At 37.9% G+C, this 26,627-nt stretch overlaps 1 protein-coding gene across 1 annotated transcript; it reads right to left on the bottom strand.

The window, feature by feature from the left end:
* Nucleotides 1-8,725: 8,725 nt before the first annotated feature.
* LOC309720791 (piggyBac transposable element-derived protein 4-like) lies at nucleotides 8,726-10,141 on the bottom strand (the record flags this gene model as incomplete). Its single annotated transcript, XM_082557965.1, has 2 exons — nucleotides 8,726-9,196; nucleotides 9,299-10,141. 2 exons carry the CDS (start codon nucleotides 10,139-10,141, stop codon nucleotides 8,777-8,779), a joined length of 1,263 nt encoding a protein of 420 aa, XP_082414091.1. The 3' UTR covers nucleotides 8,726-8,776.
* Between the last annotated feature and the right edge of the window lie 16,486 nt (nucleotides 10,142-26,627).

Here is a 26,627-nt window from a genome sequence, read left to right as displayed (position 1 = left end):
GTAGTAACAAGTAAATGAACATTTTTTTTAAATTATTTGAATATATATGAGCGCTTGTGTGTAAATACACAAACAATACACATATGCTTTCAATTGTGTAATTTAAGTGATCTTAGGTAGCTCTGTTTTGGAAGTTCAGTTCATGCTAGAAATGTGTTTTGGAGTTTGTACTCGTTTTGTCTCTAAGGGCCACCGCATATATTTATATATAAACATATAGAAATAAAAACACTTTTTTTGTACATTAGTAATTCCTTTTGTGCATAATTTTATATTATTGTTAATAATAAATTAATTAAAGCAACAAAACAACCTGAAGAGCCGGTTGGGAGCCGAAAGAGCCGGCTCTTTTAAGTGATCCGAGCCGAAAGAGCCAGTTCTCTAAAATGAGTCGGAAATCCCATCAGTACTCCATACTTTGCTCGGACATAAGCGCTCTTTCAGACTCATTGAGTCTACCTGCGAGAACAAAAAGAGAACAAAAATCACTCAAGAAATCTCATCCTTGTCACCAAGATTATTGTGGAAAAATACACTGAGCATCGACCCAAACTGACTTTCTCAGGTTTATCGAAAGAAGCTTCAAACCTTTGCAAAGGGATCAACACAGCACGGACGGGGTTCATACCAGCACTGACAAACAGGCAAAATAATAACAGCTCCTCTATAGCCATACAGATACAGTGAAAATGAAAGTGTTTTTGAATTTTATTTTCTGTAAATCATTTGATTTATTTAATACATTAAATATTATATTTTAGAGGCCGTTCTAATCTGATATTCCATTCTAGGCAAATTGACAGCAAATAAAACTAAGTACACTTTTAAAACTTTTTTTAAATTAATTTTTATTTGAATTCAATTCCGTTTTATTTATATAGTGCCTAATCACAACAACAGTTGCCTCAAGGCGCGTTCTATTGTAAGGTAGACCCTACAATAATACAGAACCCAACAATCATATGACCCCCTATGAGCAAGCACTTTGGCGACAGTGGGAAGGAAAAACTCCCTTTTAACAGGAAGAAACCTCCGGCAGAACCAGGCTCAGGGAGGGGCGGCCATCTGCTGCGACTGGTTGGGGTGGGAGAAGGAAGACGGGATAAAGGACAGAAAAACGTTATAATGTAATGTGGTGAAATTATTATCAACCAGGTGGTTCATGAGACAATTACTTTAAAGTAGTTTGGTTTTAACATTTACAATGAAGAATTGTAATAAAAAATGTAATGCATTTAGGCTACGTCCACATGTATACCCAGGTGTTTTTGAAAACGCCGCTTTTTTGATGCAGGTGTCAGGTAAACTTTAACGTGCTCGTAAGAAAACCCTAGAGAAGAAATTAGGTCTCTTCAGTGGGGCATTTCTTTTGAAACTTTTGACAATCACATTGTCAATATTGTCTTGGCCATTAAACATTAACTCCAGCACAGTGTTTGGATTTTTCCACTTTTCCCGGAGTTCATTGAATACTTTCACACTGACTTCTTCAGTGTTCTCGAAGGACATTTTAAGGTTTTGGGACAAAATTTTAGCCCAAATCCTGTTGGTAAACCTGTTCATAATGGCTTTATCAACCCTTGGAGGCAATTCCCTTGTCTCATTTGCATTGCTTATAGCGTGCAGAACCAAATCTTTAGTGAAGCTTTCAACAACTTTTATGTACTCTTCTCGGTTTTCAGATATAGTGAGTACTCTTTTTGGTAAAGCCAACAGGGGTTCTGTAAACGTTGGGACAGTAATATCATCAAGCCGTTCGCTCAGATATAAAATCAAATATTTCTCCTTGCAGTTATGTGCTTTACAAAGATTGGTGAAAATGTCCCTGTTGATATTGGTCAGCCTTTTTGGAGATAGATCCAAATTTTTCTCGTCAATTTGAGGCCAGAGTTTTTCACGCAGGCGATCGCTGATAGAGTCGGGATTGTGCCGCTGTGTGAAGTCCTTGTATTTAGACGAGGCTTTGGCCTCTGAAACTACCAACTGAATAACTTTGTAAACACACATCTTTTCTTCAGACAGATAATCAGATGCCAGAGTGATGTCATAAGAACCAAAATCTGAATCAGACTTACGGACTGACCTATGTAGTTTTTTCTTCACAGGCTTTTCCAGGGGGCAAGCTTCTATGTTGTCCAAGTCTTTTGTATCAGCTGAGTAGTTTTTCTTCGGTTCTACTGTGGCTGTGGTTTGGGTTTGAGGAGGAAACATCTGGGATGACACAGACGCTTCTTCCTCAGATGAATCACTAAAACCAATAAAAACATTTAGATATATGTTGGGTGGTGTAGGTGCACGATGCAGTGTTACAATTTCGCTATTTTCACTGTCACCTGTGCATGTTTTATCAAGACTGCTCTCCTCTGCAGTCAAATGCAGCTTGAGGTTTTTTGAGTCGGAAGAATCCTCCAGTCCTGGAGTTTCTGTTTCTTCTTTATCACCGTGGTCATCTACAGAACTTTCTTTCAGGATGCTGTCCTTTGCTCGGGTTTCTTCTGTTTTCTCAGGGGACTCTGTGTCCACTGAGTGAAGACAGGCCTCATCAGTCTGCGTGGACACTGGATCTCCCTTCTCCACAGTTGTGTCCATTGCGTCCACTAACATGGAACAAAGTTTCAACATGTCTTTCATCAAAGTGGAAGGCATCTCAGTGTTGCAGTACTCTGGGTTGAACTGCAGAGATTTCCACTGTGGTACAATTGTACCAAAAAAGTGGTCACTTAAGGACTTCCATGTTTCCACTGAGGTGTAACTGTGTGCAGTTGTCATGTTTAAGTTTGTATTAATATTTCTTTGAGTCTGAAATGTAGAAGTGGAAATAAATTGTTGGGTGGTTGGAGTTGTGGTTGGCATGTGTGCTCTTTGTAAACTAAATGCTTGGGATTCTGGACGGTCCCTGTATAAGGGTTTAAGCCCCGCCCACGTTTGGCTGCAGCCACTGTGATGTCATCCACTTTTCTCTGAAGTTGAACCTTCAATGGCTTGGGGGCGAGGTTTAAGATAATCTCTGACACAGCTGCATGACATTTAAATGGCATAAACTATTAATTTAAATTACGCACTGTAAATTTTGTTCTTAAACCAGACTAGTTAATAATAATTTCACCACATAATATTGTCAAATTATTTTTTGTTTTCTTAAATAAATACATAATTCAAAGACAAGTTAGGTGATTTTTCATTGTATATCTGTTAGAATGCCTGGGTTGTTGACCCAGGGTTTTGAGTTTATATATTATTTATCATTTCTATTCTTTGGTTTCTTTGTTAGAGTTCTGTTTTATGGTTTATGTCTCTGTGCATCCTTAGTTGCTGTCTCCCCTGTCTGCGATATCCAGTCCAGTCCAGTCAGTGTCTGTGTCTGTCCTGGTCCCACGTCTCTGTTCTCTCTGTTGCAGTGCCTGCGTGTGAGTCTGTGTCTTTAGTTCAGTATGTGTTATGTTTCCTGTTTTATTTTGAAGGTCCATGTCTGATGTTAATGTATCTGGTTTCGCTTCCCCTTGTCTCGTTAGGCCTGATTTGCCCCAGCTGTGTTTCCCTCCTGTTACCCATTCCCTGATTGCTCCCTCTGTGTATTTAAGCCCTGTGTTTCTCTGTGTCTGTGTTGTGAGCTACCCTCATTTATGCTGTGTGGTCTGGCTACCTGCTTATGTAAGTTTATTTGGATTTTTGCTACGTTTTGCAATCCAGCAATAAAACTGAGTTTTGAAGTACACTTTTGCCTCTGAGCGTCTGCACTTTGGGTCCTCCTTACCACCACTCCTGCCTGCACACAACCTGCACCTGACAATATCAAGTTACAGTTGGACATTTTAGGTGTTCCCTACATTTTAATGTAGGCATCAGGAAATAGATATCTTTTATTTTTCTTCTTTTTATTCAGATTCAAGCTGAGTATGATTAAAAGTTGTTGTTGTTTTTTTCTTTTTAACTTAGACTGAAGTTTGTATTCCTATCTACTGATATTAATTCATTGTTATCTTAATATAGCTCAAGGTGGGGTGCATGCATACCCATATGGAAACGATATATATATATAAATCTTATAAAGTTTGTATCTGTCTTGTGTGAAACTTGTATGAAAAGCATACAAGAGTGAAAGCAGATATAAGATCCCTTGAAAAATGATATACATGAAACTTGTATATTTTGGATACTTACTAAAACACTATATGAAAGTAATGAGAAAGTGGCCACCTTCATGAGTGAATCATATAAGCCTTATATGATTCACTTTAATGAAGTAGGCCACATCTTAGGCAAGTTTTTTTCTATTTCTTTTCTATATGGGTATACTTGAGCTTGTATGTATACTTTTTACCCTGTGTGGATAAGAGAAAATCTAAAACTAGTGATGTGCGGATCGATCCTGAAATATCGATTCCTCCGATACCAGTCATTTATGTTCTAGAATCGATTCTCACATTAAAATATCGATATTTTAGTAATTTAGGGTAAATTTGTAGTTTATAATTAACAGGAACACAGTGGAAAGAAACTATAACATTCGGATTGTCTACATTCAAAGGAACTACTTCCTCTTCCGCCTTTCATAGTCATGTGCGAAATACGGCTGTCTGTCTCGCAGCCCCTTGGCGTGCGCACTCACAACAATGGCTGAGCGTAATTGGAGTAATGTGCGAACGTATTTTACCTCCATAAAAGCTGAAACGTGGTTTGCGATACATGTGGCAAAAACGTGAGGTGTTGTGGCCACACTCGGGAGATATTCAAAAGGGCTGCTGGGGGGATAAATACATTTTACAGTGTTTATTTATCGGATAAAATACGTTAAATGTCCGGAAACAGCGGGGTTGTCCAAATTCAGAGGCTGCTTCCACCTGAGGACCTGGCCTTCGCGGTCTAAAGAAAGCTGGGTAGTACGTCACGAGCTCCCTCGGTGGAGTGAAACGCTGCCATCTGCTCCTTGCTATCTAAAATATAACAGTGCACTGGCGTAAACTCTCGACCGTCTCACACTTCTGTTTAATCAGTTTTCTGTTTGACGTTTATTCAGCTGTGAAAACCCAGAGGAACCCTCCCGAGGGATTAATAAAGTTAAATTTAATTTGATCTAATATAATAACTTTAATTTCAGCCAAACTGATTTACAAATAAAACTGAAAACGCCAAACAATAACATTTTGAAGTTATCAAAGTGACTTATATATCATGTTTAACCCAAGTAGCGAAAGACCGCGGGGATTTGAAGACGATGCGTCGGTCGGCTCAGATATTTGAAGTTTACACAGCTACATTCTCACCTGAAAATATGTTAAAAGTTTTTTTGCGACCCAAAAAGAGAAATAAGAGTAATATTAAAACTAAGTTGCTGCCGACATTGTTGGAAACTGGAATTGGCTGGACCAGTCTGGGATATGGTTTTTCAATTTTGTTGTCCGGGTGGAAAATCGGGAGAAATTTGGGAGAATGGTGGCTCCGGGAGATTTTCTGGAGGGGCACTGAAATTTGGGATTCTCCCGGAAAAATCTAGAGGGTTGGCATGTATGGTTGTGGCAACATCACTAACCTTGTCAAACACCTCAGAGCAAATCATATCACAGAATATGACGAGTGTATGTTGAGGTGAACTGAAGAGGAGGACAGGGACAGGTGCTGCTAAGGCGAGACACGGAGTCCTTTAGTGCTGCAGGCAGGCAACGTGTTCACATAGCGCACAACTTCATTTTTTTTATTTCTATGTGATGAACTCTGCATTATTAAGTGATAAGAACAAGTAATCTGATGTCCTGTAATCATTATGACGCTATAATTTGAGATACAATAAATAACATAAGTAAGTATCGGATCAGTATCGTCGATACCACCCTGAATATTAATTGGTATCGGATCGGAAAGAAAATCAGTGGTATCGCACATCACTATCTAAAACTAAATTCAAACTTCTGCACCCAATTCTTCCCTTTTAAAGGCATTAAAATGTATACTGTAAAGTTAGAGAAATCATTAAAAGCCCCAAATTACAATATAATATTCATATTCATTATAAGAGCCTCTAAACTTCTCACCACATCTGTATGAAACTCCTGGCACCATTTTTGGTGATCCCAGCATCTGTTGACAAATTTGGGGCGGACGTCATAGTAATTTAACCTTAGTTATGGTTCATACTAGGTTTTGCAATATTATTTGACTATTTTACACATTTGACTTTCTTATATATTTCATTATTTTACTATCACTTACCACAATTTATAATTTTATCAAAACATTTCTTTCTTATAGCATTTTGTGAGGTGATTTTGGTCCAACTGTAATTATTACAAAAGGACATCTTAACTGTATAAACAACACACTGAACAACCGACAATGAAAAGAATAAAACTTCTGAACCTCTCAAGGCGCACCCTTGAAGGTTGATCAGGGTCTCGTCAGTTTACAGAACTTTTCTCTGAATGGCTGACACCCTTACCAAACACAGAGTAAGTTTACATTTCTTAAATCATACTTGCCCCTTTAAAAACCCTCTCATCCGCTCTCCACTCTGGATTCTTTAATAATTGAGATTTCAGTGGTGACTCTGTCTGATCTCAGTTGCCACGCACTCGCCTTCTCCATACTAGTGATGTGTTGATCGTGAACGAAACGGCTCTGGGTCTGCAGCCTTAAAGGCCGCATTTTAAGGCCGATTACATCACAGCGATGCGACGAAGGCTGTCCCAATTCAAAGGCTGCTCGAAATGCAGCCCTCAAATGCGTCCTTCATTTCCCTGAATTTTAAAGATGTGGTGGTGTAGACTTCATGGCCCAACATATCTCAGACTTCATAGCGCGGCGGTGGGTGTGGATAATTTTGCCGAAAAAAACGGTGAAAGCGGAGCGGCCAAAGAGTAAACTTTTAAAAGTAAGTACTGAATATTATGTCACTTATTTATGTGCAAATGTTTAATAATGAAGAACATTAAAACATTACTGTTGGCCACATGTCCGTAAAGTCATGTGACATTAGCGGTCTTTGCACTTTCAGCGTTAACTTGGTTTTAAAGACTTTACTTTAAAATATAAGACGTTCAATAGTTGACCTTAATCTTACAGAGAATGTGATGATTTAATGGATAATTAAAGTCAGTCACATATCCACAAACGCAACAAGCTCAGTGAATGCTGCTCTGTTTGCAGTCCTGAATATCACGTGATTTATCAAAACGTGATTTTACTTCAGCAGCACAGAAAGCGTCTGAAGGTGAGCTTAAAAAATGACTGCAGGCTTAGGCTACATTGTGGAACAGATGCTACCGCTGCGTACTGTAGAGTGTCTGTCTTTTAAAAAATGTATCTATTATTTAAAGCAGCGGTCCCCAACCTTTTTCGCGCCACGGACCGGTTCATGCCCGACAATATTTTCACAGACCGGCCTTTAAGGTGTTGCGGATAAATACAACAAAATAAAACTAGTACCGGTACCGTAAAAAAGAAGATTTATTCATAACACACATGAAAAGACCCAGGAAAACCGAGTTAACGATAAAAACGATAACAAAATCACGCTCAGAACCGATAAAAACCCTGAAAACTATACATTTCATACCTGAGCCTCAACTCTCACGGCCCGGTACCAAACGACTACATAAGTAAATACTTATGTAGTAATTAAGTTACTTTTTTGACACAGTAATTAGTATTTTAAATACAATATTGACTAAGTAATTAGTAATTAATTACTTTTTTAAAGCAACTTACCCAACACTGGTTATGTGTTTGTATACTTTGTGCCCAATTTGACCCAAATAGTAGAAGTCAGCCTGTTTAAGGCTCTGATATCTATTCTGTATGACTTAACTTGGAGCGCCTTAGAAAACGACTCCCTTTCGACGCCCTAGAGCCAAATATCGACCACGCCATAAAAAGTGCTATAAAAATATCATATATTAATATTTTTTTCCACTTTAAATTAGCCAATCTTTTAGACCTACTTCTCCTTGAAATATTCATATAAAGTTTTAATTACATTTCGCGGATTTTAACCCTTTATATCCCGGTTTTGTCACATGAGCGCACGGCTTTTTTTGGCGAAAAAAATGAAAAAATTTAATATTTTCCATAAAATACATTTGAAAGTTATATTTTATTGTAATTATAATTAGGCCTTTGGATGGTCTAAAAATTACCACTGACATTCATTTTGATCGGCCGTTGGTTTTTCTGCAGGAGCTCATGTAAAAAAAGACTCCCTTTCGACGCCCTACAGCCAAAAATCGACCACGCCATAAAAAGTGCTATAAAAAGATTATATATTAAAAAAAAATTCCACTTTAAATTAGCCAATCTTTTAGACCTACTTCTCCTTGAAATATTCATGTAAAGTTTTAATTACATTTCGCGGATTTTAATCCTTTATATCCCGGTTTTGTCACATGAGCGCATGGCTTTTTTTGGCGAAAAAAACAAAAAACTTGAATATTTTCCATAAAATACATTTGAAGTAATATTTTATTGTAATTATAATTAGGCCTTTGGATGGTCCAAAGATTACCACTGACATTCATTTTGATCGGCCGTTAGTTTTTCTGCAGGAGAACGGTTTTTCACTCTTGCCCTGTTAAATGCATATTACCTTGTTGCCTTCTAATAAAATAAAAAGCATTATGTAAATAAAAATTCAAGATCAGTTTGAACCAAATAAACATTTATTTTTTCAACGATGAACAAGAACATGTATATTGTTGTTGGGAATGGGGAAATGTATGAGAGAGAAAGAGAGAGCTAGTGAGAGGGTGGGGGGGGCTGTGTGTGGCCGGGGGGGTAAATGTCTTGCTCAGGTAGAGCAGTTGCTGCAGACAAATTTGCTGTGGGCTCGGCAGGTGAACTTTCCACATTTGCTGCAGGTGTTTCCGACTCGCCTCCTTTTCTCAAAACAGACCTCACAGGACTTCCTGCCCTTGGGATCTGTCACTCCAGAGGGGCCTGCAGCAGCACCATCCTGCGCATCTCTGACTAATTCAGCAGCGGCTAATGAGCGGGGAAGGCGCTCTCTTTTTGACAAATGAGGCTTGATCAGGCTTTCTCCCACCTCTTCTATGAACAGCCTCCTCCTGTGTGACTTCTGCTGATGCCAGGCCTGATCTACGGAGGTCCACAGCACGAAGGCGTTGTAGAGGGAGACGTCTATGACGTTATGAAAGAGGGCCATTGGCCATCGATTGGTCCGTCTCCTGCAGGAGTAGGTGCCGACAACCTAACAAAACAACAACAACATAAAACCTCTGTATATTTTACACAAGAATATATGAGCAAAAATGAATAAAGGTGTGCGTAACTGATGCGTAATGACACCCACCTTATCAAGGTTGTCGACACCTCCTTTGCATCGATTGTAGTCGTCAATGATCACCGGCTTTTTTCTTTGTCCATTGCTGACCTCCGGCCTGCGATGTTTGGTGCTCAACAAAAGCACATTTCTGCCCCGTCGAGGAATGTAGGACACTAGGGTGTGTTTCAATGAAAAGGCAAAGGTGGAGGCATAGACAGCTCTCCCTCTCGTCTGGCGCAAAACGGGTGGAATTTCTGTTTTGTTCCGGCGAATTGTGCCGACCAGAGCCATTTTATTCTTGAGGAGTTCCTCTGCCAGTTCAAATGAGGTAAAAAAGTTGTCGCATGTCACGACGTGTCCCTGGAGCCCGTCCGTCATCTGCAGGACGACCCTCATCCCCTGATTTACTTCGGCTGGTTCGCCCGCTGCTCTCCCGGTGTAAACCTGCAGCCGCCAGGCGTAAGATGTCTTGACGTCGCAGGCTGCCCAGATCTTTATGCCGTATTTAGCAGGCTTTTTGGGGATGTACTGGCGGAAACCGCACCTTAAGGTCCCGGTCTGGACTAAACAACATCGGCAGGCGGTGTGCCCACATGTCCCATACCTGCCGAAAGGGAGCCAATTTGTCGGTACGGCGTCCAGGTCGGGAGAGCTTGTCGTCAAATCTGAGGGCCCTGCAAATGTGCGAAAATCTTTTCTGGGACATCGCGTCCCGGAACATCCCGTTTTCTCACTCCAAAGGCTTTTGATTGACTTGTGTTTTGACCGGTATACATCGGCCAAAATGAGCAGCCCCACATAAGCCAGCATTTCGTCGCTGTCCAAATCGCTCCATTCTGAGATTGCCCGTCTGCCATGAAGGTTTGTCATTGAAACGATATGCTGTATAATCTCATCGGTTAGGAACAACCTGAAGCTGGAGAGTGGGTCTGAAATTCGGGCGACGGCTTAGTGGGTTGGTCCCGGAATAAGCCCCGTGGGTGCTGCGACGTAGCGCAGCGTCTCGGTGTTTGTCGGGGACCATTTCTCTCCATTTTTGGCAGTCCACGCCACTGCTTCCTCGTGCGTCTCCCCCTCGTTCTCATCTCCAGTAGAAAAATCAGAAGATGACTCCTGCTGATCGGTGTGGAGAGACGACGACTCCGTGTCATCCCCGGAATCAGAGTCACTCTGGGCGGGTGAAGAGGAAAGATCCTCGCTGTCGGAGCGCATCAGGATGTCCACTACTTCCTCGGTCCTGTAATACCGTGCCATCGTGAAAATGCCTACTCCCGCGCTACGGCTTATTCTTATAACCTCTGCTGCAGTGCACCTGCATAAACAAGCTAAGCTTGAAGACAAAATAAAGTCTAATTTGTTTTTTGTTCTTGTTTTCATGTTAGATTTGTTTGCATTGCGGGGTGGACTTCAAAGAGGGAAGGCTTCTGATTTTAGACATAAACATACTTTTATCTAAAGTTAGAAGCAGACACAGACAGATCTTTTTCTCTTCTTTTAGGCAAAAGGACCTTTATTTTTTTGTAAATATAAAGGTCATTGATAGTGACACAGAACACCATTCTTTTTTCACTTTCTAAAGCAGAAAGAGACGCTCAAAATCTGACTTTTTTTGGCTGGAGTTCGTTCAATGGTGAAATATGAAACAAGAGCGCCACCTGGTGGACAAATAAAAAAAATTACAATTCTAAGGCCCCTACTTCAAAGACTGAGTGAAAGTGGAAAGATGACATTTAATTTGATGGTAATGATTGGGCAGTGAAAAATAGCGTTTATAATGGGTTTCAATGGGGCGTTTTTTGGCTCTAGCATCTCAAGTGGATGGAAGTTTGTAGCTTAGCCACTTTAAGCTAATCTAATGAACTCAGACTGGAATTCTAAAGTTAAAAAAAAATGTGTGGAAAGTTTGGCTATATTCTATTCAACACAGTGAAAATGGCTTGAAATTAAAAAACGCTGTGGATGAAAAATGGCTCCAGGTAGCCCAGAGGGGTTTAACCCTTGTGCTCCCCTTCGGGCCAGCTCCAGACCCCGGGGGTCCCAGAGTACTCCTGGGTCGCATTTCACAGGCCGCGCATCAGGGTTGGCTCCCGCACCCCGTACACCCACGTTTCCCTCCCTGAATGCCACTCCCGTTTCAATTTTTTTCCTAGTTTCAGGCAGGCTCTATCACGTTCGTCCATGGGAGGCCGCTCTTAATTTGTTGGCATTCTTACATTTGGCTCAATGCTTACATATATGTGTAAAAAGAAAATGTACGAGCTGTGATAACTGTTTCTGATAGAATGAAGAGTAGACTGATATATTAAATATTCCTTTATTGGGTGAGAAAATCATACTGCTACAGGTAGCAGCACTTCCAGATTTGTATCATAGTTTTAATACAGCACGTGCATTTCAGTAAGAGCTCATATATTTCCGTATCGCAATTTACAGTTCTTATCAGTTTGTCCTTGTAAAGTCCACAACAAGCATGACACAGGAAATAAACACCCGATAGATATTATCTCAGTAAATGAAGTTGGTGTTCAGCCTCTGAGAGGGGACAGTCAGCGGGGGTTATGCAAGTTGTGTGTGTTAGCTGAACAAGAGCTTGACCTCTTGCAAGGCAAGCGGGTCTGTCACACCCTTTACTGAGATACTGGGCTGGGCAGACATCTCCAAAATCATCAAAGATTTTGGCAAATAGGCTCTATCTTGGCAAACTGACCGGATATCTAACATGAAACCACAAATATCCAAAGTGTATTTGGTGACACACAAACGGGGCTTTTCATAATGTATAGTTTAGTTTAGTTAGTTTCCACATGTCCGTTGTTGTGTTGGGAAAATGCTCACCGAAAGCATAGCCACATGAAAATGTTAATTAAGTATTCAATAGCGCATTTAAGTAATTTGTTTAATTTTAGCACGCCTGGCCCTCCATACTCACTGAGACTCACACTAAGACATGTAAATTTCCAACTGCAACTCGGGATAAACAGACATTGAGACATGACAGAAAGGGTAGAAAAAGGGACGAAACACAGAGAGACACTAACAAAAACTGAGTTCAAGATTAACTCATGTGGAAAATACACAACTAGAACACAAGTTATCTCAAATTTCCAAAGAAAAAGAACAAATAACGCGTCCATAACAAACTCAAAAACTGTTTTGAAGATACAGGACCATGACAAAAAGCCACGATGTTCAACTTCAAATTCAAATTCAATAGAAGCTTCAGTTCTCACGATTACATATATAAAATGTTTAGTATTATAAAGCAGTAAGAAAACAATGGATGTCTTTCAGCACCTGGCTTTACTAAGCACATGTGGGCATAACCCTTTGTAAAATACCACATGGACCTTATCCCGCAAGCTCACAGCAATGATATCTGTGATGGTGTCTGTGCAAGAAAAAACCCCACTTAATTTTGTATGAAACACAATCTAACTACAGGGGACGTCTGATCTTTATTTCTAATGTTACTTGTGTCTTTGGTAATTCTAATCCTCAACTCTCTCTTGATTTTAACCACATAACAGAGTCAACAAAGAAACTTTAAGAGTTATTGGGACTGGGGCCCACTGCATTAACATTGTTATTTTTTCAATACCTAATTTATGGAAATATGCCTACTTTTTCCCCTAATACAATAGGTACCAAAGACAGCATGTCTAACAGGAAGCATTTTGAAATGGAAAACTAAAAACACATTTACAAGAGACAGTTTGTTCATTGATTATTGATTTTGGTTTTTATTAGTTAACCCTATGTATTTGGATTAATTGGATCAAACCGGCAATATTAATAAAAGGCAAAAAACAAAACATAAAAGAAAAAAAAGAAACAAAGACAAATAAAACAAAAAACTGAAACAAAGACAAACAAAACAAAACTGAAACAAAGACAAACGAAACAAAAAAACAGAAACAAAGACAAATAAAACTAAAAACAGAAAAAAATTGAAACAAAAAAGAGAAACAAAGACAAAACAAAAAAGAAAAAACAAAACCCAACAATCAAATGATCCCCTGTGAGCAAGCACTTGGGGAGGAAAAACTCCCTTTTAGCAGGAAGAAACCTCCGGCAGAACCAGGCTCCTCTTGGGGCAGCCATCCGCCAGGACTGGTTGGGTTTTGTTTAACTGTAATTTGGATAAAGTGCCAGTTTAATATTATTTTTGAGATTAGAGCTGAAATAAGGCCCCTGGAGTAAAGCCAGTTCAACACCATAAAGTCAGACTTCACACAGTGGTGGACTCACATTCTAACCTTCTTGTATGAAGTTTAAAATTTAAACTATCTTCTCCTAACTGACAATCTGGTGCTTTCTGTGACTGAGCTTTCAAAGTCTGACCTTGTTGAATCTGTGAAATCACTGAGTTCTGTTTTTAGAGCGTCTTGTTGTCTGCATACATTCTCTTTTTTCGCTCTCATTGCTGCGACTTTCTCTTGCAGAGCCTTTTCCTTTCTCATTTTCTGCTCTAAGTTCACTATTCTGCTGACGCAAAGCCTGTTCCTTAACCAGCTTTGGCCGCAGCCCCTCAAGCTCTTTCTGCAGAGTGGTACCTTGGCTGGTAAGAGACTTTTTCTCTGCTTCCAGAGCCTTATAATTTGCCTTAATAGCCTTTCGACTGTCTATTTCTCCATTCAGTCTTTCAATTTCTGTAGTTATCTCGTTATTTTCTTTCTTCAAGACTTCTACCTGTTCCTTTAGTATGCTATATTTTTTTACTCCAGTCTTCTTCAGTAAACACCTGTTTGGAGACATCAGCACGCCTTTTAAAAATACTTTTTTGTGCCCCTGGAGGGCTTTTTCTTCCTTTTCTAGTTTTTTTTAAAGCTTTTCTCATTTCTACACGATCATTTAGCCCACTTATTTGAGCTTTTAATTCCTTGTTTTCTTTTTTCATTTTGCTCATTTGTGCCAGTTTTTCTCCATTTTCAGAGAACAGTTTCCTGAGATCATGGTTATTTTTGTAAGTTTCTTTGAGGGATGATCTGGCCTGTAGAACGTCTGTAAGTATCTTCTCGATGTCTTTCATCAACTTCTGATTTTCCCTTTTAACAGCGACATGTTGTTGTTTTTCAGACTCGTAGACCTGAACCAAATTGCTTATGTGCTCGCGTTCCTTTTTCAATCTCCGGATTTGCTGTTGCAGTGCACTGTTTTGCGCCTTCATCTCTTCTGTACATTTTTTAGCGCCTCACAGTTCTTCTCTAAGGCTGCTTTATTTATAACTGATGCCTGCAGATCTTGAAGTTCCTTCTTGAGGGCCACATGCTCTTGTGTGACACTTTCATTCTCTTCTTTAATGGTCACATTAACTTCTGGCCCGCTGTTGTCTTTGACCGTTTTCTGAGACGCTTCAACAGCTTTTCTTTTCTTCCTTCTTATTTCAGCGTTAGATTTATGATTTTGGGCTACGTCCAAGAGTTTGTTTAATTCCTTTTGAAGAGAAACACATTTTGCTCTTGCATTCACTTCCTCTGCCCTCATTACGAAATATTTGTCCTCCATATAATCAGGGCTGTGGAGCTCAGTGCTGACCTCGTAAATTTGGAGTTGCGCAGCATATTACTGTTCTTTAATGGCTTTGATCCTGTGATACATGTTCTTGTATTGGGTTTGTTTTTCGGTAGCCATTCTTCTTTTTCTTTTTTTGAACAAATCACTAAAATATTCAAAGTTGCTTTAAACGAGAAAATACACTGTGACATCACACTCATGATCACATGACATAAACCAATGTTTCCTGGCTTTTGGAGCCAGGGCACATATTTCACATTCAAAAGATCACACGGCACACCACCACACAAAAATGTTACAAATAGCATATTGATAGTTTTGCTCTATGCACCAGGCTTAGCAGAATTGGCTCAGTTTGTCCCCAGTATACCTTTTTTGCTTTCTTTTGACCACTACTCATGCTAGAGCCCTTATCTGGGTCGCAATTTTCTCCAGGACCCAGGTCAGATTGATGACTTTTCAAATATTTACCTATTGCTATTTGTGGTATTTAAAAGCTCAAGGCAAAACACAGGATGACTGACCTGAAACAATAAGAGGAATAATTCCAAAACAGTCACAGGTACAAAGTAAGGAGAGACATCCTAATGCAGAGCACTAAGTGAGTATTTGTTTGCAATACTCTCAGAATAAGAAAGTGGTTTAAAGAAATGGACTGCTATTATTAAAGTGTGTGGACACTTCTTCTTCTTGGCAGATTTGCTGCATGTTTGAAATTCTTTATTAATATATCATCATAAAATGCCAGTTAGCCATACTCTGCCTACTTAAAACTTTTCAGTCTCCCGTTTCCTTCTAAGGAACTTTACTTTGTGACAGCTACTCTGTCAAGAAGGGAGATGAACACACTGTAACAGTGATATTTGTCTCTCTCTACAGGATAAAAGTATTTATAACGTTCTGCATGTTAATAACACGTTAAGGACAAGGAATAAGAAACCATTCACAAGCTTAAATAGGAAAATACAATAAAGAATAAGAAATACTTTATCCCAAAAGTTTGGGAATTAAAGCTTTAATGTTGGCGCAATACTAAATTCCTTTCTGATCTGATACCAAATAAAACTCAAGCTGATATGGACGATGCTGACCCGACACAGATTGTTTGTACAAAAACTGGATGTGTTTTGGAAATTTAAACTAAGCAGTAGTGTATTTCAAATGATATCTTTCATGTTTCATTATGAAGAATTATTATACAAGAAATAAAAAACCTGCATTTGTGACAACAGCTGTGTGCAGATCAACAATGGATCATATATCGAGTACTGGAGAGAGTATGAGCGTGCAGCGTTTAAAGCATGGAAGTACTGACCTTACTTTGAGTTTGATTCCATAAAAAGTGACAAAAACATTAGTGTCCGTTGTGCGTGGGAAGAAAACTTCTTTTTACAGCGAAAAAAACCCTAAACTTCCAAGCAAGCACCGAGTGCGCAACCACGTAATGGGAAATTCACAGAGAAACTGCCATATCCTTCCACTGACCGCTGCGGCACACCTGCACCAGGGTAAACCTCCGCCTACCCTGCTCCTGCTTTTACAGGTGAAAATAGAGCAAAAGGACCGCTCAGTCTTTGACTTTATTTATTTTCTGCTGTGTTTTACTTGCATCTATTTAAAGACTGAGTGTAAACACACAAAAAAAATAAATTTATGTGCTGGAATGTGCAGAAAAAAGGTTTAAATATTAAACAAATTTCTTCCAGTCAGAGAATGTTGCATATAATTACATTTTTGCTTGATGCATAAAGTTAAAAGATTAAAACTAATAAAACAAGTTTTAAAAAGGGACTTTTCCATTTGATTACATTTTGTATGATGGATTATGTAGAAAAAGTAGAATTGGGCTGAAAGATCTATCATTTTATCACCTCTTCAGGTTGTAAATCGTGTTTTTAAAAAGTAACTAAGTAATTAATTACTTTTGAAAATAAGTAATCAGTAAAGTAACGGGATTACTTTTTTGGGGAAGTAATCAGTAATTAGTTACTGATTACTTTTTTCAAGTAACTTGACCAACACTGCTTACAATCAGCCATTATTGTCAAATAACTGAGTGAGCACACGTGAGTCAAACACAAGAGTAGATCTTCTGCCCTCGTGGATCCCAGCCAAGTTTTGAATTCTTTTGTGTGTGTTTTGGTTAATAAAGTTTGTAGGAAAAAAACTGAAGTGTCTGTGAATTCAGTTTTCTCACAACCTTTACTGTTATATCAGTGAAAGAAAAGATTTTGTAAAAAAAACAAAACCCCCTCACACCACAACATCCTACAGTTGCAAGTGTTAAGTTTAAAATGATTGTGAATGAACACATTTCAGAGGAGGTGTTGGACCAAGAGCTTAAATTGGACATGAAATACTACATGTTTAAAGGCTAATTTACGCTATGGAGCAAGGGTGTAGATTTGTTGTGTGGGGCATGTAGTCCATGTCTGTTGCTGTAACAGTAGTCCATGTTTAGAATAAAAAATCCCAGCTCACTGAGTTGATCGGGGCAATAGTGCCTAAAATGTTGCATAATTTTGCTGAGAGATCTTTTACTTTGTGGTCATCTTACATCAGTAGTTTTATGGACAAAAACCAGCAGGTCATTCAGTGTTCCCTTAGTGCTAATGTGTCAGAGATGTTGGTGTACTATAACTGAAGTAATGTTGTTAAGTCCTTAAAGTCATATTCTTTTATTGTCATGACTGTATTTGAAGCTATTTTTATTTTTGTATGATACCTGATTTATATGGAATATGGCTGAAGTAAACTAAAGCCTAAAATACTTAGGCAGTCATTTGTTTAATAGTAATTTAACATTATATAATTCACATATAGAACTATGAATTGTGATTTTAAATGGTTTAAAAGCAGGTAGAATAGCATATGTAGGCAAGTATGTTTCTCCTCTTTTTATCAAGAAGCAAAAACAAAAAGGAAAAAAAAAAGAAACAGGGCAGGCTTCGGTCCCCACCAACGCCGAAACCAAATCTACACCCTTGCTATGGAGCACTGCTCTCACATGGATTTAACACTTTCTCTCTTCCACACAGTCCTCATTTCTCGTGTGCTTTACAACCCTGAATATTACAGCAGGAAGGCAGTACAGCCAGGGAACACCCTGTGACGTCACACTCTGGACTGGCACACGATGGCAGAAAAGTTCTTAAAGTAGTAAACACTTATTTATTAAACAACACAGTAATATGTCAGATTTTGAAAGCAGGGTATAAATGATTTTCATGTCCACTTTAAAAGGAGACCTGCCAAAGCAGTAATCAGACTCATATGATCAGCGGCTTATGCAACGCAGCTCCGTCGGTGCTCTGACCTGGTATGAGCGCGAGTGTCCGTCACGCGTGGCTGGGTTAAAATACTGCGTCCGCTGAGACATCAGTGGCTTCGTTAAATAGCACTATTTTATTTGCTCCTAAGAAAATCAGTTTGGCTCAGATTAAAGTTTCAGCACATAGTTGTACAGTAGGTGGATATTGAAAGCCTCCAGCCTGTCCAGAGATGATTATTCTATTCTGAGCTCAGCTGTCTATTAGAATTTTTGGAGTTAATTAAAATTAGAAAAAAAAATCAAATTCACATCTGATTTGTGTTCTTTTGTTTTTTGTTTTTGTTCAATAAGCAGATGTCGGTGTTTCGATCATGTTACGTTGAGATGTAAAATGCTTGTTAGAAACTATGAAACACATTGTGCTGACTTCTGGGTGTTAGAAGACAATTAATAATGCTCATGAATAAGACTAAAGGCAAGAAGGTGTCCTTTATAACTAAACATGTTAATAGTACCACTAGAGTTTATAACATAGCATGTGTATTTCAGTAATAGCCTGTATATTTCAGTGTAGTGATGTGCAGTTCTTACCAGTTTGTCGTTCGAACGTCAACACGAGTCGAGATTTCCGAGGAAACAGCTCACGTTGACGTTAGTTCTGATACTCCCTAACTTAAGTTATCCAAGTTAACTTAAGTTATCCAAGTTAACTTAAGTTATCCAAGTTAACTTAAGTCAAGTCAGATAATTCTTTTGTAATGAAAACGTAAACACTCGCCGGGAGTTACCGCAGTGTCAGCTGTTTAATTCACACAGCGTGTGCAGTAACCATGGTAACAACGGACACTGAGTGGAGGATCGATGCAGGTCAGATTTTGGGAAATATCCCTCATATCTCTGAAACTAAAAAACGGTCGTTCATCAGCTGTGCTGATAGTTTTCCAGCAGGACAGCTGAGAGAAGAAAAACTCAAACTGTCGGAGCAGGTTTGATCGTTCAGGTTTAAAATCAGCTGGAAGCTCCACGTTTTCACAGCAAGCGGCTCTGTTCAGGAGAAATATGTTTTATATGTGCACCATGTGAAGCCTGCTGTACTAAAATCACTGAATGAAGAACAAACAGTGCGTCGCTGTTAAGGAAAATGTTCTAAAACACTTCTTCAGTAAAGACTCGGAGAGGAGAAACACACAGAACTTCTTGCTAGCAAGGGCAGCCTCCAGACTGAGACTCGCGCTAAGAAACTGCCCCGGTCTTTATTTATACTTCAGTGAGCGTTTGTTCTTTACATTGGAATGTGGAGGTGTACGTGTGTGTGTGTGTTGCTGATCAAAGGGTCATATAACATGAAAGCACAAAAGGTACATCCTTGGTCAGGAAGAGGGTAATCTCCCCCTCACCCTAGATGGTTCACCCTAGATAACACTGTGAGGAAGTCCAGCAGTTAAAACACTTAGACTAGAACAGACGTAGCTACGTTAAAACAATAAAACAATAAAACAAGGTACGAACTCTCATGCTCCCAGGACGTGGGGGTGCATTCCTGGAGTGCACACCAAGCCTGCAGCCTGTTAGAGATCACACACAATTGATTATATGCCTCTAAGTATACATGGCTGAATATTTCCTAATACAAATAACTACATGCAGTATTCTATCATATGCAAACTTATATCACTAAAAGATTATACTGACTACTAAATACAATTTTCCATTGACAGTTGCATTGTCGCAAGAACATGCATGTATTTATTAAATGTATAAATGTTATGATATTTGATTCTAATCTGCTGCTGAGTCTCTGACGCTGATGGAAACGCAACAAACAGAACACAGAGCAAGAACACCTGTCTAACCAATCACATTCATTCCACTTTGTGACAAACTGATGTCACGGCGGGGTGCGCCGGTGTGTAAAGAAAACAGGACCCAAAAGCAGATGAGGACGAGGAGTTGAAGTTTGAACAGAAAAAGTGATCCTTTATTAGATGACGGCAGAAGTAAACCAGGAAACCAAAGTAAACTGACAAGACACTAAGAAACAAAATACTAAACGGTACTGCGACCAAAAACTATAACTATGACTAACGTGGAAATAACAGCCGACAACTAGACCTATGACTGAGGTGAGGTAAACAGATATATATATATATATAAACAGATATATATATATATATATATATATATATATATATATATATATATATATATACATACATGTATGTATATATATATATATGTGTATATATATATATATATATACACGTGTATATATATACATATATATATATATATATATATATATATATATATATATATATATATACGTGTATATATATACATACATATATATACATATACATATATATATATATATGTGTATATATGTATATATATATATATATGTATATATATGTATATATATATATATATATATATATATATATATATATATATATATATATATATATGTATATATATATATATATATATGTATATATATATATATGTATATATATATATATGTATATATATATATATGTATATATGTATATATATATATATGTATATATATATATATATGTATATATATATATATATATATATATATATATATATATATATGTATATATATATATATGTATATATATATATATATATATATATATATATATATATGTATATATATATATATGTATATATATATATATATATATATGTATATATATATATATATATATATATATGTATACACACACACACACATACACATTTGTATATATATATGTACATGTGCGCGCGTTTGTGTACATATAAAAAGCACTGTTTTCGTCCGCTAGAGTGGGATTTTCACGGCATATTCTGCACCACATCATTTGTTTGAAGCCAGCTCACCTCCTGCAACCACTGTTCCGAGAATACGCGCTTGTTTTGCGATTCGGACTCCTGACATTTCTTTGAAAGTGGAGGGACACCAAAGTATTTGCTTAAAGGAGCTTGCTTCTTCAACATCTTTAAGAGTTCTAAACAAATGTCTGTCCTCCTCCAGAAAATCTGCAAACCATTTTTCCAAAAAATTAGCTACACCCAAATGAAAGAATTTAGAAAAATCAGTACAAGGAAGAGAAATTCACAGAGAAGAAGCAATGAGAGTAATTAAACAGCTGAATTTAGTCACTCGGTTTACGCTAAAAATATGGTTTAATCTGGTACAAAAATACAAACTGGAAAAAGAGCTCGGACTGCTTCAATGGATCGCTTATGATAAGGGTTTTTTCCCTTGTTCTATGGACCAAAGATTTAAACAGTGGATTCCTAATGGATTAACAGCGATATGTACACTAATTAAAGATAGGAATTCTATGAACTTCCAGGAGATTAAACAACAACATATGTAAAAGTGAAGTGGCAGAGAGACTTGGGACTGAACATATTTGATGAGGAATGGTCACAAATCTGGAAAACACAGCAGTCAACAACATCATCATTACGTGCCTGAAGATTACATTGCTGGAAAAATGTAATTAGATTTTTTATGACACCCAGAATTAGGAACAAACACACTTCATTACCACAACCGTGTTGGAAAAGCTGTGGAGATGTAATTGTGAATCATTCCCATGTATTTTGGTTCTCTCCCAAGATCCGGAAATTTGAGGAAGATGTTCATTTAGTTATAGGTTAAAATTCTGGGTTATGCTGTATCTCAGTCTTGTACATTATTATGTCTTGGTGTCATTACGGGAAATGTGTTGAACAAAGATAGAGACATATTGAAAATTATGCTTGCAGCCTGTAAATTGGCAATCACAAGAAAATGTACAAGATAGACCCACCATCGCAGGATGAATAGATCAAAATTATAGATGAAATACAAATCATGGAACAATTGACTTACTCCCACTTTCAATACCATTGAAAGTGGGAGAAATGGACTGAGTACAAACTCGACAGGAAAAAGACCATCACACTGATAATGAGAAATAATCAAATTCTAGAAAAATGGTAACCCAACACGTTCTTTTTTTCACCTGGTTTATTTATTTATTTACCTACTTTTTATTTTATCATTTTATTCTTTCTTTTTATCTTCTGTTTGTTGTTATCCTCTACCCCCACTGTACAATGTTTAAAGAAAAACAATAAAAAGAAAGTTAAAAAAAGAAAGTAAAAAGAAAGATATAACATATGTGTGTGAAGGAGAGGAAATAAAGTGGAAATTTAATTTTAACATGTATTTCCTACAGGTGCAAAGAGTTAAGGTCCCCATCATCTCTTACACAAACCTCCTCATCTCCAATCTAATCCAGATGTGTATAATGATTGCTTGGGTGGCGAGAGTGGAACGAAGCATCTGTGTTATGATTCACGTCTCATGTGCTATGGCCAGTCTTTACTTCAAGATGTGCATCGCTTTGGAAAGGTACCCATCTGTGTACTTGGATGTCTATGAATGTTGTTTTCTACTGGAAAGCATCATTATTGTCAGAAACATACCATTCTGTACTGTGATAATCATAATATGTTCGCATCCTGTGTTACAGATGTTTCTTCTTTGCCTACCCACTGTTGGACTGCCTCAGACAAACTAGGAGTTCTGTGATGGTCTGTGTCCTGGTCTGGGCTTTTTGTATTGTCAGTGTTCCTCTTGCCATAATCTTAAAAGAATTTGTACGTTTAATTATTTATGCCCTCCTTCCTGCCCCTATGTCCATCTTCTGCTTAGCCTGGACTTTCACAGCCCTGCCTGCTGCCACCTCAGTGCCCACTGAAGACAAACGAAGAAGTCTGGGAACTTTGGTTCTGTTGTTCTTTAACTACTTTGTCATGATTCTTCCCACACTGATTTTTCCAATTTTAGATTTTTTAGCAGATATAAATTTATTCTGTCTTTTCATTCCAGTTTCAATCTTGTTTCTGCTTTGTCCTTTTGTGGACTTGATTTTGTTCCTTTTCATGCAAAAAGGATGCATAGACAAGCTGCTAGTCTGTCTGTGCTGCTGTATTATGAACATCACTGTATCAGATGTAGCAGCTGATTATCACTGTAACTGATGGTAACACGGAAAGGACAGCTGATGCAGTCAAAGTGAGTCAAATGTAGATAGAACAGAGAAAATAATCAAACAGCATCCTTTACAAATATTATTTAGTGTTGCCATCAACCAACAGATAAATACCAAGAATCTGAGCAGTACTGCTCTCAGCTGAAGTGGCTCTGGTTTTAGATTTCCAATTAATGTTGTATTTACTATATATATATATATTTTTTTTTTTTTTTTTTTTTTTTTTGTATAAAATTGTATATTGCGATACAATAACCATTTTAGTACTGAGGTTGTGCTTGCTGGCTGATTACAGTTAATTTAGTAATGAAGTTTCTACACCACCACTATATTCGAATATTATTGTAAATAACTGGACTGAACAAACACACCAGCTGGTCATATGGATAGAGGTTTTGTACAGATGAATTGCATACATTTCAAGGGAAACATTATTATTAAATGCTTAAGAATTTAACAAAGGTACAAAGAATTGTTGTTGCTCTTTTTGCTGCTCTGCAGAGCATTGTTTTCTTCAATATTTTAAAGGTTTTCTGTATAATTATCTGGGTTTATAGTCAACTGGATTTTTCACTTTTTGTTAAACTTACCATCATTATTGTATTATATATCTTGCAATAATATTACTAATATTAATAACAACTTTACTGATAAGTTTGCAGTCTCATGTGATAGGTTGTGTTCGGCAGTCTCATCAAGTCTCTAAGATAAGATAAGATACGACTTCATTGATCACACGTTGGGGAAATTTGTGTGTACAGATAGCAGAAGAAAAATACAGACAAATAAAAAAGAAAGAAGATAATACACTATATACAACGGTAGCATACACAATATGTGATTATGGATATAAATTTAATTATTCTAAGGATTGCTCATCTCTGGGGTTATCAGCCACCTAAAGCAACCTCTAAGATATATATAATAATTTACTTGTACTACAAAATGAACATACAGAAATATGTATAGAAAGACCTTAAACAGATTGCTTATTGGATATTGAAATTATACATGGTAGCACTTTCTATTACAGCTTGGTAATAAAGGTGAATAGTAGGATAACAAGGGGGAAACAACAGGGTAATAATGCGGTAATTTCTAAGTTATTACTATGCAACTACCAAAGTAATAACCATGTAATATCAAAATTCTCCTGACCATTTATCAATGGTCATGAGAATGAAGATTGGGGAAACCTGCAGTCAGCTGAGACTGAAGAAGTCACTTGGATAAGTGACAAAACGTTTCTCCCACTGAAAACGCTACGTCCAGATGAACTTTTGGTCCCAGAGAGGTACATTTTTCTCCAAAGCCTAATGAAGGGGGTTAACCTTGCAACTGCTCTAGGTAGGATATTTTATAGCACTTTAGTTTTAATCTTGCAGGCCTGCTAAAAAGGACAGATTATTAAATTTGCGTATCCAAAAATGTTGATCTCTCCATAGGGATTAAACCTGACAAGTTTTCTTTAAGTGCACTGTAAAAAATCTTAGGGACTGGTTTAGGCCATGGCTGAGTATAATTTTTTGCCTGGAAAGAGAAAGCAACCCAATACGGAGCCCCGCAGGGGACATGGGAGAAAAAAAAAATTAGGGAGAAAAAAAAAATTAGGGAGAAAAAAAAAAAATTAAGACGGACTTTTGCGAGATCCCGAGTTTGTTTTGCGAGATCTCGCAAAACTCCAACAATGGCGGCCGCTACTTAGTTGTAATATTACTCTTTCTGGGTCACAAAATACACTCTTAAGATCTTTTGAGGCGTGAATGTAGTTGTGTAAACGTCAGATACCTGCTCGGTTTACAAGACATCACATATTTGCAAAAGTGGAGATCTGACACTCACTAGCTCGAAGCTAACGGGAGGTCGAGACCTACTACAGCCGGGAGGAACACCGCTTTCCCGGCACATCGTGCCTCGACCTCCCGGTCGGCTTCGAGCTGGCGGCCTCGGAAGAATGCGGCTAAAACTTTTGCGAGCTCTCGCAAAAGTCCGTCTTAATTTTTTTTTCTCCCTAATTATTTTTTTTTTCTCCCTAATTTTTTTTTTTCTCCCATGTCCGCTGCGGGGCTCCGTGACCCAAAGCTAACTGCCAGGATTACATGTTTTTTACTGAAAAATACATTAGCCAGATCAAACATGTTGCAATATTCTGACCCTTTCTCAACCTCCACACCAAGTCAGTCGGCCTCAGTTTTTTCCTGGTTTTCCTTAACCTGATTTTCACGTGTCCCCACACTAAAAACAGTCTTCATTGTTCCTCTATGTTCTCTTCTCCCTCCTTGTTATCTTCTTCCTCCTGTCTGCTGTTGTCTTTCTCTCCCACATCCCGCAGCAGTTCATGGCTGTGACATCCCATACGGAAAAGATAGATATAAATCTTATAAAGTTTGTATCTGTCTTGTGTGAAACATGTATGAAAAGCATACAAGAGTGAAAACAGATACAAGATCCCTTGAAAAATTATATAAATGAAACTTGTATGTTTTGGATGCTTACTAAAACAATATATGAAAGTAATGAGAAAGTGGCCACTTTCATTAGTGGCCACTTATATGATTCACTATATGAAGTAGGCCACATCTTATGCAAGACTTATAAGTTTGTTCTATTTCTTTTCCGTATGGGATGTGCATTATCAGTGATACTTTTTTTTTTTACAGTTTTTCTTCAGCCTTGTCTTGTTTTTCAGTCTCTTCTGTTGAAACTTTACTCCATCTGTGGCAAATTTCAAACTCAGACAGTCTTTCTGAGTCCACTCAGACACAGTGATATTGCAGGTGAACTTCCCAGCTTGTGATTCTCCATCCACCATGCTGTTTAATGTGCAACTGCTCCCTTTAACGTTTAAGGCATTTTTCAAGAATTATCTTTCATAATTCTCAGAATGCATTCAGTTTCATTAATTGTTACTTATTTATTCTTATTCTTTATTCATACCTTTATTATTGTTTATCTATAAAGAGTGTTTGGTTTCTCTTTTTTTTTCAAAAACAGGAAACTGGACTTTTTCTGTTTTAGGGTCTTTTAGGGTCTGGCCCACCAAAAAAAATGTAATAATACTAAAAGGGTTTTTAGTATTATTTCATATTTTTTCATTCTACTTTATTTATTTTGTGTCCCCTAGGGGCAGCTGGTGACCTGCAGTATCACCCTCTGCTATCCAGTTTACTGTCTGCACCCTTGTCAGTCTGTCTCTCTGTTACCCCAGCTTCACTTCCTATTCCCTTTCTTACTCATGTCTCACTTTATGCCTCTGACACTTGCAAAATACTTCACTCAGAACATTCAAAATCACTCTTTCCACAGTTTGCAATACTTCACTCAGGACAGTCACAATCATGTTCTCACACAATTTACAATAGCACTATTCTATTTGTTCCACTGCCTTATGCGTTAGGGCAAACTCCTCAGCCAGGACAGCTGCCTCTTGTAACGTGGCCACCTTCTGCATGCTCAGGTACATCACTGTCTGCTCAGGAAAACAGTTCTTAAACTCCTCCAGCAATAT

The sequence above is a fragment of the Aulonocara stuartgranti genome, assembly GCF_965226115.1.
Source record: "Aulonocara stuartgranti genome assembly, chromosome: 13".
NCBI lineage: Eukaryota > Metazoa > Chordata > Actinopteri > Cichliformes > Cichlidae > Aulonocara > Aulonocara stuartgranti.
The sequence above is the reverse complement of the archived record's forward strand: the minus strand, read 5'-3'. Positions and strand labels throughout refer to the sequence as shown.